Source organism: Orcinus orca, chromosome 9, assembly GCF_937001465.1.
Source record: "Orcinus orca chromosome 9, mOrcOrc1.1, whole genome shotgun sequence".
Lineage (NCBI taxonomy): Eukaryota > Metazoa > Chordata > Mammalia > Artiodactyla > Delphinidae > Orcinus > Orcinus orca.
Genome location: NC_064567.1, coordinates 48,389,329 through 48,406,138, shown reverse-complemented (window position 1 = coordinate 48,406,138; position 16,810 = coordinate 48,389,329). Strand labels below are relative to the sequence as shown.

At 45.5% G+C, this 16,810-nt stretch overlaps 1 protein-coding gene across 1 annotated transcript in view; it reads right to left on the bottom strand.

Annotated features, from left to right (window-relative positions):
- Positions 1-24: 24 nt before the first annotated feature.
- Positions 25-16,810, bottom strand: part of HIBADH (3-hydroxyisobutyrate dehydrogenase) — a 133,181-nt gene continuing 116,395 nt past the window's right edge. The window contains exon 8 of the mRNA XM_033420588.2: positions 25-143. Coding sequence (XP_033276479.1) covers positions 123-143 — 21 coding nt within the window. The 3' untranslated portion in view covers positions 25-122. The remainder of the gene's footprint in view (positions 144-16,810) is intronic.

Here is a 16,810-nt window from a genome sequence, read left to right as displayed (position 1 = left end):
TGAAGGGGAACATTACCTCGGTTTCCTCAGCTAGGAGACGTGGCTCCACGGTGAGGGCTCTGACGATGAGCAGGGGTCTCTCTCTGGGTGGCTTGGCCAACTGTCCACATCAAATATCATTCTCACTCCTGCCGTCTGGCAAACTGGATGTGAATTTTAAGAGGCAAAGCATCAAACTCTGACTTGTCCCATTCATTCTTTTCCAAGATGTCAGTTGCTAACATTTTTTTAGCAAAATAGGACTATCTTAAGGATACAGAGAGAGTGAGGAAGCCTGGCAAATGCTGGGAAAGTGAAGGCCTTGCCTGGAGAGCAGGAGAGGTTTCTGAGTGACCTTCAAAAGCATGATTTACCGCCCTGCGCCCAAAACCCTCCCTGCTTCCGAAGGGGAAGGCTGCCCATGCAGAAGCGATGCCTACACCACACGGGGCTCTCTGAGCTCCACCACCGGGTTGCTGCCGGCGCAATTTAACCTTAGCCTGGGCCCCAGGAGCCGACCAGAAGTGGCAGCCTTCCCGTGAGGCTCAATGGCCTCCAAGACCACACTGCCTCCTTAGCAATGGCCCATCTGCAAATGACCAGGGCTCTCAGTGACCCCCCTGAAGAAGTCACAGCCCTGGACCCCCTTCCCCTTCCGCCCACTCTGATGGACTGAGCCAGCACCTCCGTTGCACAGGGGCAGTACTCATGCTAGAGTCTGGTCACCTAGTAGACAGTGATTAGACCCTGAATCAGGCAAAATTAAAGCACAGACTTCTAAATTCTGGTGTGCAGAGCTTGGTGGAGTGGAAAGTTCCCTTGACTGAAATCGTGTGGACAGATAAATATATCCCATCTCGGTGCCTACATAATTGTTCACAGGCTTCCCACATAGGCCAGAATTACCACAATAGTACACACGTTTGATGCAGAGAAAATCAAGGAAACAAAGGCCTGAACCATAGCAGCAGGGCACTAAGTAGCTGATAAAATCCAGCTCCTCTGATTTCTCTGGGGTCTGGCTTCCTCTATTGGATACTCACCTGGCCCAGGAGTCCTACAGATGACTGCACGCTTCTCTTACCTCTGAATCCCACTTCATACTGGGCATATTTGCCCAGAAGGAATTCATCTGTCCTACATAATTTTTTTTTAAAGAAATATACTTTTCTTTTAATGAGAAGCCTGTAATTTTCACTTGACCCCTGACTGCAGTGGAGGTCCCAACCCAGGTAGCCTTTTCCCTGGAATCTGGAGTGTGAATAAGTCCTAATTTGCCCTCACTTCCTCTGGGCCAGGCCCCTACTAGATGGTTAACAGCATCATCCCACCTAATCTTCACAACATTTTCTGAGCTGTGTTTTATTTTTAGCCCCATTTTACAGAGAGGAGACAGGTTCAAAGAGGAAAAGCAAGTCACCTATAGTCACCTGGGCAGTGTGACTATCACTCAATACACCTCATGCTCTTTAGTAGTTTAACAAACAACAAAAACTCAAAAGTTAAAAATCCGAGATTCCATTTCTTGACTCCCAAAGTCCTGCTTTTGAATTCAATGACATGGCCCTGAAGTCCAGGCCACGCAGGGTGGAGATCAAAGCCCGGCAGCTGCACGGTACCCAGGTGCATGCAGGGAGAGGGCACCGCTGCCCGCCGCTGTCCCAGGGGTGGCACCTTTTCCTCTGCCAGGCCAGATGCGTTCCCAGGTGATCTGCCCCAGTGAGAAGCGGCTGCTTCCAGGCAGGTGGGGACTGTGTGTAGGCAACAGCAGAGTTTGACTAGGCAGGCTCCTGGGAGTGGGGTCTGCCCTGGCAGCCGTCATTGGGCATTCCCTGGGGCTCAGGACGCCCAGCTGCGGGTGTGCGTGGGGCGTCTCCTCAGGGGCGGTCCTGCGCGGGTCTCCATTCAGGCTTCCTTGCACCTTCTCCCAGCGGGGAGACCGCCTGTTTTCATCAACCTCTAATGAGGTCCCTACCTGATTTAACAAGAGCCAGCGCTGTCTCAGCTATTCCTGGAGTCTTTACAAATCTTTACTTTGAAATCCCTGGAGAGAAAGAAAGGTGCCCTAAACCTTTCTGCCCTACCTTTAAAGGGGTTCCCATCCCACATCCTCTCCACTCCCCCACTTCCCTAAACCAAAGGAAAAGCATTCTTTGCAATCCCTCTAATTAACAGTTTGTTTTTATTTTTCAATATTTGGTGGCCGATTTAGTTTAAGGTCCTTGGGGAATTTAAACTACATAGATTAAATAAAAGCAGCTGAAAAATGGAGAATGTTTCAGCAGAGTTTCTTTTCTCTTTTTAATTGGTAGCAGCACAATCTGTAACAAGGTGAGTCTAATTCCATTCTGCTGAAAGAAGAAAGTTTTATTTTATTATCCTTCCAAGAATATCTAGCAAATTGGCAGTGTTGGTGGGTTTTTTCCCCCCCTAATATAATGAAAGGGAGAAAAGCCCCAATTTCTTTCCATTTCTGAGGAATCATCAAGTGTGGGAGTCAAATGAGGACATGGATACGTCCCTTGCATCAAGACTCTGCCTTACTCCAGAGCCCTGACCCTGGCACCCATTTTCTCCAGTCCAGCACAGGCTGGCTGCCCCATCCCCAGCCATGAAGGCCAGCCTGCTCCCGCTCCACTCGGCAGCACAAAGTGCCTTCTCCCCTGCAGCCACTCTGAGACATCTCCCCACTGGGGACAGGCGGGCCTCTGCTTCACATCAGCTGTTTCCTTGACCTCTGGACCAGTCAATTACCTGCTTTCAAGCCTCACCTCCTCCATGAAGCTTCCCCAGACTAACACAAACTCATCAGACTACTCCCTTTCTGTGAATTCCACACAATCCTGCACTGTTGGGCATAATTCTCTAGCATGGACAGCAAGCTTCAAGCTTTCACAGACACTGTTAAAAACTATTATTTATGTATTCTCAGTACTCTTATACTGGTCAATTAAAAAGCAACTAGATACAGCCTTAATGAAAGGCAGCTTAGTAATATGAATCAAAAAACTTAATATTTCATCGGCCCTTTGACCCCAATTATACCTCTAGGAATATATCCTCAGGAAAAAACATGTATGAAGGAATGCTCATTAGAAATATTTATTACTTCTAAAATTTGGAAATAATCCAAGTGTCCAACAATAGGAAAATGGTTAAATAAATTATAGAGCAGCTATACAATGGACTATTCTACAGCCATTAAAAATATTATATAATAATACTTAATGACAGGGAAAGTTATTCAGGTTATATTTTTAAGTGGAAAAACAGGCTTTAAATTAATGGCAAATTTTACTTTTAATCATCTAGATTTAGCTCAGAAGAGCTAAAAAGGGAAATAGACAAGTCATAAAATTACAAGGCTCCCTTTATTCTCCCTTCTTCACATGTTAGATGAAGAAAAAATTAAATATAGACAAGCAAGGAAAAAATTAACCAAGTTGTTTCCATCCACATATAACCACAATTAACATTTTGATGGACCGTCCTATCTTTTTTCTATGTGTGCGTGCATGTATGCATGGGGGTGATTGCATGTATCATGTTATACACTCTTTTACTATTATTAGAGTCATTGAGACTATAATATACATCTTTGATTTTAAAAAGTCTAATGTTATTTTGTATTTTTACTCTCTTCTGATGATACAAGAACCTTAGGTCACTACTTTACCTCTCTTCCACTTCTGATCTCATGTGATATTGTTGACATGTATTTTAATTCTATATATATTATAAATTCCACAAAGCATCTTCATAATCAATATTTATTTATGTTCCCTACATACTTACACTTCCCATTACTCTTTATTCCTTTCTACACCTCTTATTTCCATATGTGATCATTTTCCTTATGAGTAAAGAACACTCTTTAGTATTTCCTTTAGTACATGTGACAAACTCATCCATTTTTGGCTGAAAAATCACCTTCATTCTTGAAGGATATTTTCACTGAGTATAGGATTCTAAACTGGCAGTGATTTTCTGTCAATTCTTTGAAGATGTTTTGAACAATTTTACTCTGATTTGCCTAGGTCTGGTTTTTCTTGTATTAGTCCTGCTTGGAGTTTGTAGTGATTCTTGAATCTGTGGCTTGATGTCTTTCATCAATTTTTTCAAATCCCAGCAACTATCACTGCAATTGCTTCTGCTCAATTTCTCTCCTCCACTTTTGGGATTCCACTTACACATTATGTTAGACCTTCTCACAGATTCTTCATATCTCTTATTCCTTCTTCTGTTTTTTCCTCATCCTTCAAAATATCATTCCAAATATTTTTTAGTGACCTTTCAGTTCATTAATTTTCTATACAGCTATGTCTAGTTTTCTATTAAACCCATCCAATGAGTTCTTCAGTTCAGTTCTACAGTTTCCATTTCATTTCTCTCTGCCCAAAATCTCAATTTTATCTTTTATATCTTTGAACATATCAAGCATGATTATTTTAAAATCTTCATTAATACCTCCATTGTCTGGATAATACCATTGTTTCTGTGGGTCTGTTGTTTCTCTGGGTTTTTATATGTGTGTTTTTTTCCTTGTGTGTCTGGTTATTTTTGACTGAGAGTCTGCAATTGGATAGGAAAAACAGTAGAAAGAATTTGAAGTCTAGGGTGATGTTATCATTCCTTCAGAAAGGATTTATGTTTGCTTCTGGATGATAACTAGGGACATAGCAATCCAAATTCAGATATGAGAGGATTTGAAACCAGGGTTCAGACTCTTTGAAAGTTAGTTTACTTCTGGTCACCTTTACTTCCAAAATATAGATATTTAGGGTTTTAACCAAATTATGGGATGCTTACTAGGCTCCCTCACCTTGGGAAGACTTAGACTCCAATTTCTGTCTCCCCATGTCCTGCAAGGCTACCACAGCCCTGCTTAGCTTCTCAACCTCCCCACCACCTCTTCTGTAACTGGCAGATGTGACCCTACATGCTACTGGTTTCCATTGTTCTAGGTGTCTATCTTCTCCCAAATCTTAACCTGGTAATTCTTTTCTGCCTTATTCACTCTCTAATGCCTTCAAGCGGATTTTTTAAAAAAATGAATTGGCCCAGCTTTTCTAATTATTCTCAACAAATAAGTTGATCCAAGTGTCCTTATCTGCCACTACTGAAAGTAAAAGTCTGTCACCTATTATGAAATTCAGTTTTTAAAGGGCTCCTATAAATATGTTTAACCCTTGTTATTGGGTAATTGGCCACTGTCTGTTTCTTGTCATTATTATTGAGTTAGTTGTTCTTTGTTCCTTTGAATAGCAAAAGAATTGCCAACAAAAACTGTAGAAAATCACTTCTGCCTGGGGTAAAGTTGGGGTAGATAGCCATTCAAGGATCCTTTCTTTGTGGTTTATCTACTTTCCCCCACTTTACTGGTCAGAGACTGATCCATGATGTTGCCTATTTCCTGGCAAACCAAGGCCCAAGTGAGACTAAATCCTGATGTCTGAGTACATACCACACTGCCTTTTCCTCCCTGAGGTCTAATTCTGGCCAAGAGGTGGAAGCCTGTAGTGAGTCAGTTCTACTGCCTCAATTCTATTGCATGGGGCTGTGGAGAAGAAGGAAAATTACAGTCTGCAATTCCACACACCAAATACCTGGGAAACCAAGCTGATGCATCCACAAGATAACATTTTAATTTGCCTTTTGCCCCTCTCACTTGAATTGGTGAGATCTGCAGCTACTGGCCCCTTTTCTGAGTGACTCACACACTTCTGTGGCTACTGCTGAGTTTTGCAGCTACCAGAAAGAGAATCTAATGTTTCTTTTTCAAAGGTCAAGTATATCAGTGTTATTAATTTCCTATTTAAGCTAATTTTAAGAAACAGCCTTTGGAAGGAGAGAGGATGAGGTGGTATTCTATAATAGCGCTTCCCTCTCCAAGGCTCCTGATGAACAGAAGTGGGTCTCGGGAGGAGGTGAATGTAGTGGTGTTGAGGACCTCAGGGCATGGTGCTTCATGGTTTCTGGCTTCTTAAGGAAGCATCAGAAACAATGGGTTTTCTGTGCCCCATAAAGCCTATGTCAGTTAGTGACCTTTGGACACCGATTAAGGATGAGTACCATAGAACTCATGCCTTTAGAGAACTGGGAGGTTTCTTTCTGTTCCTTTTTTTTTTTTGCCATGCCACATGGCTCACAGTATCTCAGTTCCCTGACCAGGAATTTAACCTGGGCAATGGCAGTGAAATCTCAGAATCTTAACCATTAGGCTACCAGGGAACTCCCTAGACAACTGGGGGTTTCTAAGCCTGGCAGGGAGGGAGCTATCCTAGTTCTATCACATTCCTTCCATCTTTCTATGAGAGGAAGATCTGCCAGACTGCACCTGCTCATGTGAGCACCAGCTCCCCTCATGGCTCATGAAAGATTTTAACAACACTGCTAGCCCCTCTCCCTCAGGCAAGTTCTTAGTGTAGCTCTTTCCCCATCCTAACCCGGCTTCCAAACCCATGGGATCTAAAGTAATAAAGGCTCTGGGGAAGCAAACTTTAGAAACTGAATTCAATTTAAATCACCTTTGTTGAATTCTTGGGGCTGAGGATATGACCAGGACATTGCATCTTTGAAAGAATCAACAGTCTTTAGTATTGATATAGTGACCTCAAGATGTCTATCATATGCTTTTGGGGGGAAAATATTTGATAATACCATTTTAGACAAATAGACACATCTACATATAAGTAAATGATAGTATATACATTTTAAAAATCTAAAAGAACACAAAACATGCTGTTAATATAATTAGGAAGGGAGGACTTAGTTTTTTACTTTATATACTTTTTTCCTTTTTCCTTTTTTTTTACAAGCAAGAATTACTTCTTAATAAAGATTTAAATTTTTTAAAAATAGAGGCTTTGGGGCTTCCCTGGTAGCACAGTGGTTGAGAGTCCGCCTGCTGATGCAGGGGACACGGGTTCGTGCCCCGGTCCGGGAAGATCCCACATGCCGCAGAGCGGCTGGGCCCGTGAGCCATGGCCACTGAGCCTGCGTGTCTGGAGCCTGTGCTCCGCAACGGGAGAGGCCACGACAGTGACAGGCCCGCATACTGCAAAAAAAAAAAAAAAAAAAATAGAGGCTTTGGAAGAGTTTCAGGAAAAATAAAATTATAACAAAATACACAGGAATACTCAGAACTTTAAGTTATTTTAGATTTAAAATTCTTTTCAGTAATTGATTCATTTTTTATTCATTCCACACATATTTTTGAACATCTCTGTTCTTTGCATTTTATTACTAGGTGATTTTTAAACTTAAAATGGATTGGGTTAGGGGAGGGTAGAGGGAGCAGAAAAGAACCATGAAAGGAAGACCAAAGAACTAGAAAACAAGGTCCTTATGCTTAAACTTACATAATTTATTCATCTCACCCAAGCATCCATCCATCCTCTCAATGAATATATACTCATCAGATACTTAACTTCTTGCAGGACTCTATGCTAAGTACTTCAGGGGATAAAGAGATTAGAAAAATCACTCCCACCTGTAATGATTCCACAGTCATGGCCCTAGAATGTTTGTACAATGTCTTGGACATAGTAATGCACCTCCCAGATCCACCTTAAACAAAAGATCTGCTAACTCGGCTGCTGGGAGTGTTGGACAAGCAGCCTTCAGTTGTCAGTTCCTTCAGGGATGGCCTCAGCTCCAGAGAGCCACCTGGCCCAAGGTGTGGCCCCTTCCCAAGTGGCCGATATCCAGTGACTGATCGTTACAGGAGCATAAAGGCCCAAACATCTCAGTACAACTTGGGAACACTCTGAGGGGATATTCTACGTCCAGAGCTCCTGTGGAATTGGCTGAGTCTACTGCTGGGCTTGCATCACAGCTTGGCTTCTCTATCTACTCCAACTCCCCTCTCCCCCATTTTCCACAGGTGATGATACCAAAGGCATTCCTTAATAAACATTCTATTCATTAAACTCACTCTCAGAGTCTGCTTCCTAGGGAATTCAATCTGCAACACACTAGCCCTAGAAAATTGAATGGTTACAGAAAATGTTAGAATAAGTCAGGTTCATCTACTTCTTGGCATTAGTCCAGCCAGGGCTACAGAAGCAGTATTGCATAGGGCAGGGGTTGGCAAACTTTTCTGTAAAGGGCCAGATAGTCGGGCTTTGCAGGCCACATAAAGTTTCTGTTGCGTATTGTGTGTGTGTGTGTGTGTGTGTGTGTGTGTGTGTGTGTGTCTATGTAAGTGTTTAAGATGTAAAAATCATTCTTAGTAGATTGGCAGTAGAAAAACACAGGCAGTAGAAAACAAGCTGCATGCCGTTGGGTCATAGTTTACTGACCCTGGTGTAGGGTATTAAGAGCATAGACTTGTTAGGAGACCATTCTCCGTGGGTCGCTTGTATTTCTGCACATCTAGCAAAGCAGAGCCATGAATAACATTGTCCCACACTACCTTTTTAAGTATTTTGCATAGCCCACAGCCTAGGAAGATACAGCCTCTCCCTCCACAGAAGAGGTCAGGCATGCTCTCTGCCCACTGTAAAAGACTGCCACTTAGGTAACATGGGAGATAGAGCCCATCTAAGTCTCTCTTGGCGTCAAGCCTATTTCATGATTTTTCCAAAGTATACTGTGCCTCCTTCTCTACCCGCTTTCTGATGTGCCTTCATGAGGGAACATGTTTCCTTCCCTCCCCCACTGAGAATCTCTGACTTAATGTCAGTGGAACCTCAACAGGGTAAAGAACTATAGACCAAGTACTGTAGAGTGTGTTCAATTTTTATTACTTAAGTGAATTCTCTGTTATTTGTAAAGTGTAGGCCTACAAATACAGAGAAAGGAAGACTTTGCTAAGGGCTGAGTGCTGTACACGCCTTCCCTCAATTAACTACACAACAGCTTTCACCATGGCAGCATCAGCACCTCCCCTTTGCCGATTAAAGAAATCAAGGACCCAGGAGGTTGTGCCTCTGCCTGAGGGACTGCCAGCTAATCAGTGGTCCAGGGGGATCCCCACGTCTACTGGACCCCGAGGCCTGTGCTCTCTTTCATATCATGGGGTGTCCTCGCTGTTCCTTTCTGTTCGTGGGTCTCTAATCAGGCCGAACCAGGATCACCTGGGAGTTTTAAAAAATATGGCTGCCCAGGCCCCAACCCAAACCAATTCAATAAGAAACCCTGGGGGGCTTCCCTGGTGGCGCAGTGGTTGAGAATCTGCCTGCCAATGCAGGGGACACGGATTCGAGCCCTGGTCTGGGAGGATCCCACATGCCGCGGAGCAACTAGGCCCGTGAGCCACAACTACTAAGCCTGCGCGTCTGGAGCCTGTGCTCCGCAACAAGAGAGGCCGCGATAGTGAGAGGCCCGCGCACCGCGATGAAGAGTGGCCCCCGCTCGCCGCAACTAGAGAAAGCCCTCGCACAGAAACGAAGACGCAACACAGACAAAAATAAATAAATAAATAAATAAAATTCACCTCTTAAAAGAAGAAAATTTAGGGCACTGAAAATTATATAGGACTTCAGCTTAAAAGGGAATCCTTGCTTCTCAGTTGCTGGAATTATTAAAAACAATAATAATAATAAAAAAGAAACCCTGGGGATGGAGTCTGGGCATCTGTATTTTTAAAAAACACCTCCCCGGGTGGTTCTCATGTGCAGCAGTGTTGAGAGCCACTGACCTCTCTGCCTCTGGGGGGAGGCCTGTCCCTTCAAGGCCCCGCGCTCGCCTGTGGGTTGAGGGGAGGGGAAGGCTCACTGAAGCCCGCCTGTTCTGCCGCTTTTCCCCACACACAGAGCGAGGTCACTGGCTTCTTGGGTGCCTGGGAAGCTGCCAGTCCTGGGCCTGCCTGCTCTGGCCATGGCCCTGGAACAGAAGGCTGGAGTCCCTGCACCGCCGATGGCACTCTTAGTCTGCCACTTGCCAGGAACATTCTGTGGCTGAATATTTCTGTCAAGAAGGTGACCAATAAAAATGGTACCTGCTCGAGAGAAAGAGCAGCTATTAAAACACCGGGATGCCTGGGGTGGAGGCTGGGGGTTGGGAGCTTACTCACAGGGCCAGACAGGGAGAGGCGTGACCTGGGCTTCTTTCCAGAACTCCTCCAGAACCAGAACTGCTGCTCTGACCCTGCACAGTTATTCTCTTCTCGGTGCCAAGTGGGACGGAGCGCGGGGCTCCGGGATGTTAGGTCTGGCAGATTCCAGAGCTGATCATCTAGCAGAGGGTTGTCCGAGCTCCTTGCCTGCTTCTGCCTCCGCCTCCCTTACAGCCCACCTGGTGGTCATTTCACTGCTCATTAGCACCTCCCCCAGAAGCTGAGGCGTTGGGGAGGAGGTGAAACTCAAACCCAGCAATTCTGCCTGTTAGCAGCGCTTATAAAAGCCTTGACGCTTATAAAAGCCTTCACGGAGGAACAGGTGAATGCAGTTGGCTAGAACCCGAGCCTCCGGCATCCTGGTGCCGCAGCTGCCTGGGGCCTGGCATTTGCCGAGCATCTCCTGTAACCACCAGAGCAGCAGCTGATGGTGTGAGAGGCGCTTGGGAATCTGAGAGGTGCTTCAGAAGTGATCCTCCACCAAGCCTGTGAGGTGGGTACAATTCTTGTCTTCCTTGACGGATCTGGAAACTGAGTTTGGGAGAGGCCAGTGACTTGTCCAAAGCCACGCAAACTACAGCGAGTAAGTCCACCAGGAGTGTGAATTCTGGAAGAAGTCGGAGTCCAGATGCTACAGGCCTTACTCTACCCCTCTGGTTTCCTACCATGCACGCTCCATGTGAGGCTTAAGGTCCCCACTCTCAAGGGACTTCTGACCCAACAGGAAAGGAATGTCATTTTTTGAGTTAAAGTTGAACAACCCACAAAACCCAAAAGGGAAGTGACGTGTGAGAGTCACAGCTGCTGAGAGGAAGAGAACCAGGAGGGGGATCTTGAAGGGGCAGCATCGGAGACCCACTTTGAAAGGCGGCAGCATTTGGGTAGATGAAGATCAGAGGAGATTCTAGGCAGGGACATGCAACGTCGGGGCTGGAAGCCCTTCGGAATGACGGGGGCTGTGGTCAGGTGAGCAGAGGTGGGATCGCGGCTGGCCTGGGGCAGTGGAAACGCCTGCTGCTGCCTGGCAACCTCTGAAGGCTGAGCAGGTCAGGTCTGAGTTGCGGTTGTGCTCCAGGAAGGCCGCAGGGGCAACCGTGGGTGGGATAGGCGGAGGGGAGAGCGCACAGGAAGCAGGATCAGTTCTGCTGCCATCCTGGTCCAGGCTGAGCCAGGAGGGAGGAGGGGCCCGACCAGCAGAGAGATGCCCCACAAACCAAATCACCCCGTTCTTGGAGCCTGTAACCAACTCCAGGCGGTGCCTTTAAAATGAGACTACGGGGCTTCCGCAAAGTCAGGTTACCTTGTTACGGCGTCAAAGGGGTTAGTTTTTGGTCCCCAGATGGCTGATATATCTGCTCTGGGATTTACAATTTTTCTAGAAATACTCAAGTTCCTGGAATTCTTAAAGATTTCAAATCCTTCAGTAATAATTTTTTTTTTTTTTTTTTTTGTGGTACGCGGGCCTCTCACTGTTGTGGCCTCTCCCGTTGCGGAGCACAGGCTCCGGACACGCAGGCTCAGCGGCCATGGCTCACAGACCCAGCCGCTCCGCGGCATGTGGGATCTTCCCGGACCGGGGCACGAACCCGTGTCCCCTGCATCGGCAGGCGGACTCCCAACCACTGCGCCACCACGGAAGCCCTTTCAGTAATAATTTTTAAACATTAAAATTTTCTCCAGCAATTTCTTCCAGGCTTCATAAAGTCAGCTATGCTATTAGGCTCTCGGAAGAGATATAAGGGGGTGGCCTGTCTTCTGAATAATCACCCAGCAAATCTCAACCAGTGCGACTGTCTCTCACCAGGCTCCCATGTACATAGTTTTCTATCTTGTCATGATATGTCTCTAAAATGAACTGGCCCACAGAAGATCTTAAAATGAATGCTCAGTTCCCCATACACATCTTTCCTCCTTCCTACCCTAGAATAGGTCTGGCAATAGATGATTTAGGAAAGTTTTCTATTGTCTTGGCGCACGCTGACATTTGCCTTGTGAAGCAGGTAAGTGCTTTTTTTCCAAGATGCATTCAGAATTTCATGCTGTGTTTCTTAGAAGCTGTGATTAGATTGATGGGTGGTCAGGAGCCCACCTCTCAGGACTGTCTCCCTGCCTGCCGGTCAAGGAGCAGCCTTTATGCAGCCCATTTGCCTCCCATTGAGCTGATCGAAGAGTCCAGTCCATATGCTGGCCGGTGACTACGGGTGGCTGGGAGCAGAACACTGAACTGGGCCAATCAGATTCTAGCTCTTGAGAATTTGATCTGGCAAATATGGAGGAAATCAGGCACCAATATGAGCTGAAGTTGAAAGGACGTGATGATGGAACAAAGTATTCAGAGAGGGACCATGATGGGCCAAGTGGAAGACAAAGTTACGAGGCAGCAGAAGCAGAGGGCAGCCCACTCCCTAGAGCTGCCTTGGGTCTTGATTTCAGATTCCAGCTCGGGTCCATGTATATCCCATCAGTAAGCCTTCTGCTTTTGGAAGTGCTCTCAGTCTGTGTTTTCTGCTCCCAAAGAATACCCCTTCAAACTAAAAACTTACTAATTATAACCTAACACAGTATCCCCTAACACAGCATGAGCTGAGCCCTACTCAGTCACCAGCTCTTCTCAGACCTGAATGTGAAAAGATCCTGTTATTTTGCAGATTCTGATTCAGCAGGTCTGGGCTGGGTGCGGCTGGGGTTCTGCTCCCAGGTGATGCCATTCCTGCTGGTCCTAGGTCCACAAGAGCCAGGGGATAGGTAACTGTTGTTACTTATTTGGAAAGAAAGAAAAACCTAAACCAAACAAAGCCAACAAAGACTAGGTTTCCAAGCTATCCAAAAGATAGGCAGTAAAGAAGCGAAATCAGTGATACTTTCTAGCCCTTTTCCTTTCTATGGCATTTAGAAAGAGAGTGGATGTAGATGGTCAAAAGTGACACGACTACGGGCCACTGAAGTTTCAGGATACTGTAATATTTGAGGCAATCTTTTTTTCTTTAATTTTTTTTTAGAGCAGAACTCTTGGGTTTTTAAATAAATCTGTTCTCTGGCATCAATAAATTCCATCATTTGCTAAACGGATTGGTTTTGAATAATGTCTATGACTCTTACAAGAAACTGTTACATTTCACTAGAAGGGAGTATGATGGAAGTTGGTAATCATTCTAAACTCAGCAAGTAAGTTTCCTGCTGCGTCATTTCCAACAATGCTGCTTTCCACTGCTGCTGAAGTTTGGGATGCATATTTTGTCATTGAAATTAGAAGGCTAATTCTTGACTGAATGCAAACATCATCTTCCTCACATGTATTTTCCTGTTCTAACTGCAAGATGGATCAAACTGCACACCCTCTTCCAACACCAAAAAGCCCCGCTGGGGTAGAGGTAATAGTGAGATGGGAAATAAAGGGAAGACAAGGGGTACGTTACTGCAAACATGAAAGTCAACCTTGGAGCTGGTTTAATGAAATCCAAAAGCATAATATAAAAATGTGAGCTCTAAAAATATCCAGTAGACTACATACTTATCTTAAGGGGAAAAAAAGGACTTTGCCTCGGTGGTATCTTGGGCAATGGCTCTTTTAGTCCATTACAGTTGTGAGCCTTTACTGCCTGTGATAAGCTGGAACCTCACCATGAATTTTTAGTGCTTCAAGTAGGGCGATCACAGCTTTCCAAACTGTAAATTACTTTAGCAAATACTCTGGACAGAGGAAGTAAAACAGAAGACTGAAGCTGAGAGGACCGTTTTTTATACTCCCTCGACCCTGCTGCTTATCTGCATGGGACATTTGGGTAAAAGCAGGTTTATGCCACCCCCAATCCCTAATCTGAGCAGCCTTTTCAGTTGGATTTTGAGTAAACTTCAAAGCCCTCTGTCACTCATGCAATAGATATGAACACAACTCACCACGATGATGAACACAAGTGCATATTGCAGGCCTAAGCACCGCCTTTCATGAGATCACATTTTTCAAATGTTTCTCTTGGCCTTACTAATCTACTTCTTCACTATTCAACCAACTTCTGCTTGAATCAATCAACAACAGGGTCTTTAATCGACAAGGTTAGTACAAGGGTAAATGCTTTAAAATCTCACTAAGATAATGAAAAGTATGCAAACTATATAAACCAGACCATTCACATCTGGGACATAAAATAATTTTAAAGATGCTGCATTGATCATGTCCTCTGAATGTGAAATCAACGCACATTGTACAGCCCACAGTTTTCTTAAGGGGACAACAGGACCAAATATTTGAAAGTGGAACTGAGTTTTATCGAGTATCTTCCATGGGTCAGATGCTTTATATATACTCTTTCATCTCATTTATTTCTCCCGAAAGCTCTATGAACTGCTTTTCCATTTCAAAAATAAGAAAACTAAACTTTAGAAATGTTAGTGTGCTAATGCCATGCTGGTTTTCAAATATAAGTCTGCCATACTCCAAAGTCACTATTCTTTCCCCCGTCTCTCTAGCTGCCAAATAAAGGCAGCTCTCTCTTTACTTCTCTCTTCTCCCCTATTCCTGACCCCGTCTTCTCCTGGCTGTGCACAGTAGCTCTATTTTATTTTCTATGGCTCTATTATTTATTCTAGGATCACGTTTGTCTGCCTATGTACAATCATTTGCACTCCCTCTCCAATAACTAGGAGGGCTATAGGTAGCTAGAAGCAAGGATGGATGGATAATTTTCACTGGCCATGCTGTGCCTCCATTGACAATTTAACAGATGTAGGGAGCATTCAGGGGTTCCTATAGTCCTGTGGTAGCTCTTCATACCTTTCTCCCACCTCCAAAGCCAAACCTCTTCACCAGCTGACTCTGGGCCTGACAAAGCTTGGCTGGAAAGAGCCCGAGAAGGAGGCTAAAGCACAGAAAAGGCACCGAACCACTTGTCAACACTATAAAAACGAGCTAAGGGGCTTCCCTGGTGGCACAGTGGTTGAGAGTCCGCCTGCTGATGCAGGGGACACGGGTTCGTGCCCCGGTCTGGGAAGATCCCACATGCCGCGGAGCGGCTGGGCCCGTGAGCCATGGCCGCTGAGCCTGCGCGTCCGGAGCCTGTGCTCCGCAACGGGAGAGGCCGCAACAATAAGAGGCCCGCGTACCGCAAAAAAAAAACAAAACAAGCTAAGATGAAGGAGTACACTTGTAAATATATCTCTGTGTGCTCAATTACAAACAAATGTTTCATTATTTCTTTAAGATGCATTACTAGGGATGACATGACTGGGTCAAAGCATTTACTCTGTGGCAGGCACTGTGCCACGCGCTGCACATATATTGTCTTTTTAAAGCCTTTCAACTCCCCCGTAAGGTAGGTAATGTTATCATCCCTATTTTAAGATGAGAAAACTGAGACTGAGGGAGGCTGTCACCTGTCCAAGGTCACATACTAGGAGATGGTAAAGCAGGGATTCACGCTCAGGCCTGACCTCTTTATGGCCCAACCATCCTGCTTCAACGTTGCCATGTTAAAAGATTCAGGAGGTGAGTGAGGGAATGAAGGGTGGCTTTCATCATTATCTTCCAAAGTTTGATTATAAGTTTGTAAAATAAAGGTGGGTTTTTAAACCTATGTCGCTCATGTATATAAGCCCAGGAAAACGAGAATAAGCAAAGCTTCTGGCTTTCTGCTACGATGGGTTTCCACGTTCCCTAAGCTTGGTGATTAGCCAAGCAGCACTTCAACGAAACGGGCCTGTGAGTCCAGTCGAAGCTTTTACCTGCCAGCATCCAGATACAGCCGTACTGGGACAGGGACGTTTATTGAGTATCTGCTGTAGGTCAGAGGCTGGGCTAGTGGTTTTACATGTGTAATCCTGATGCCTTGGAATTGGCCTTGGGGCCCTTAATAACGGGCTAAGCGTTGTTGCTAACTCAGGAGAGCTTCCAAAGCTTGGGGCAGCACCCAGATGGCGCCCCCTCAGGCTTCCTGAGACCTGGCAGACCTGCCCCACCACAGCCAGTCCGCTTCCCTCCAACCCCTCCAATCCCTCGTGCTCAGAGCGCATGGCAGCAGAGCCCACAGGAGCTTTGGCTTTGGCTCTGTTCCTGGTGTTCCAAAGGAGGGGGAGTGTCAGAGTATTACTAATAAAAACTGGGGATGCTTATAACAAAAAACTGGTATCTCATTAATTCATTCATTTATTCGTTCATTCTCCCAACAAATGCAGTATCTAGTGAGTCTATACTATGTGTCAGGCACTGCACTGGGTGGCTGGGACACATGTAACCACAACGGACCTTGTCTGCATGGATCTCCATCCGGACATCTGCTCAGGCACTGGTCTTGCTGACCTGCCTCAGGCTGGCCTGAGCTGGGAAGAAGTGGGCTGGAGAGTGATGTCTATAGAAAGAGGGAGAGGAGCCAGGATTCCCACTGTTGCACGTCTAGGATGTAGGTGTTGCCATGTGTCAAAGACTCCTGAATGGCAGGTTGGAGCCTTCTTGTCAGTAACCACGTAGAGGGCTCCCCCCAGGCAAGTGCACCTGCCTGAAAGACGCCGTCAGGTGTATTCCCCCATGGAAGCTGAGAGAGATGTAGAAAAGGGCAAGTTGGAGGGGGATCTCCCTATGAGGAAATACTGTGTGTGTGTGTGTGTGTGTGTGTGTGTGTGTGTGTGTAGATGCGGGGGACGTGAGTGTCAGAAAAGGGACCTGTAAGGCCCTCCAAGGCCACATGTATGTTCCCTTGAGAGATACAGAATGCACGTGACCCAGCTTTCCTAAGGAGTACAGGTGTCTTGCTTGGTCACAAATGGATTTCACTGGAACCC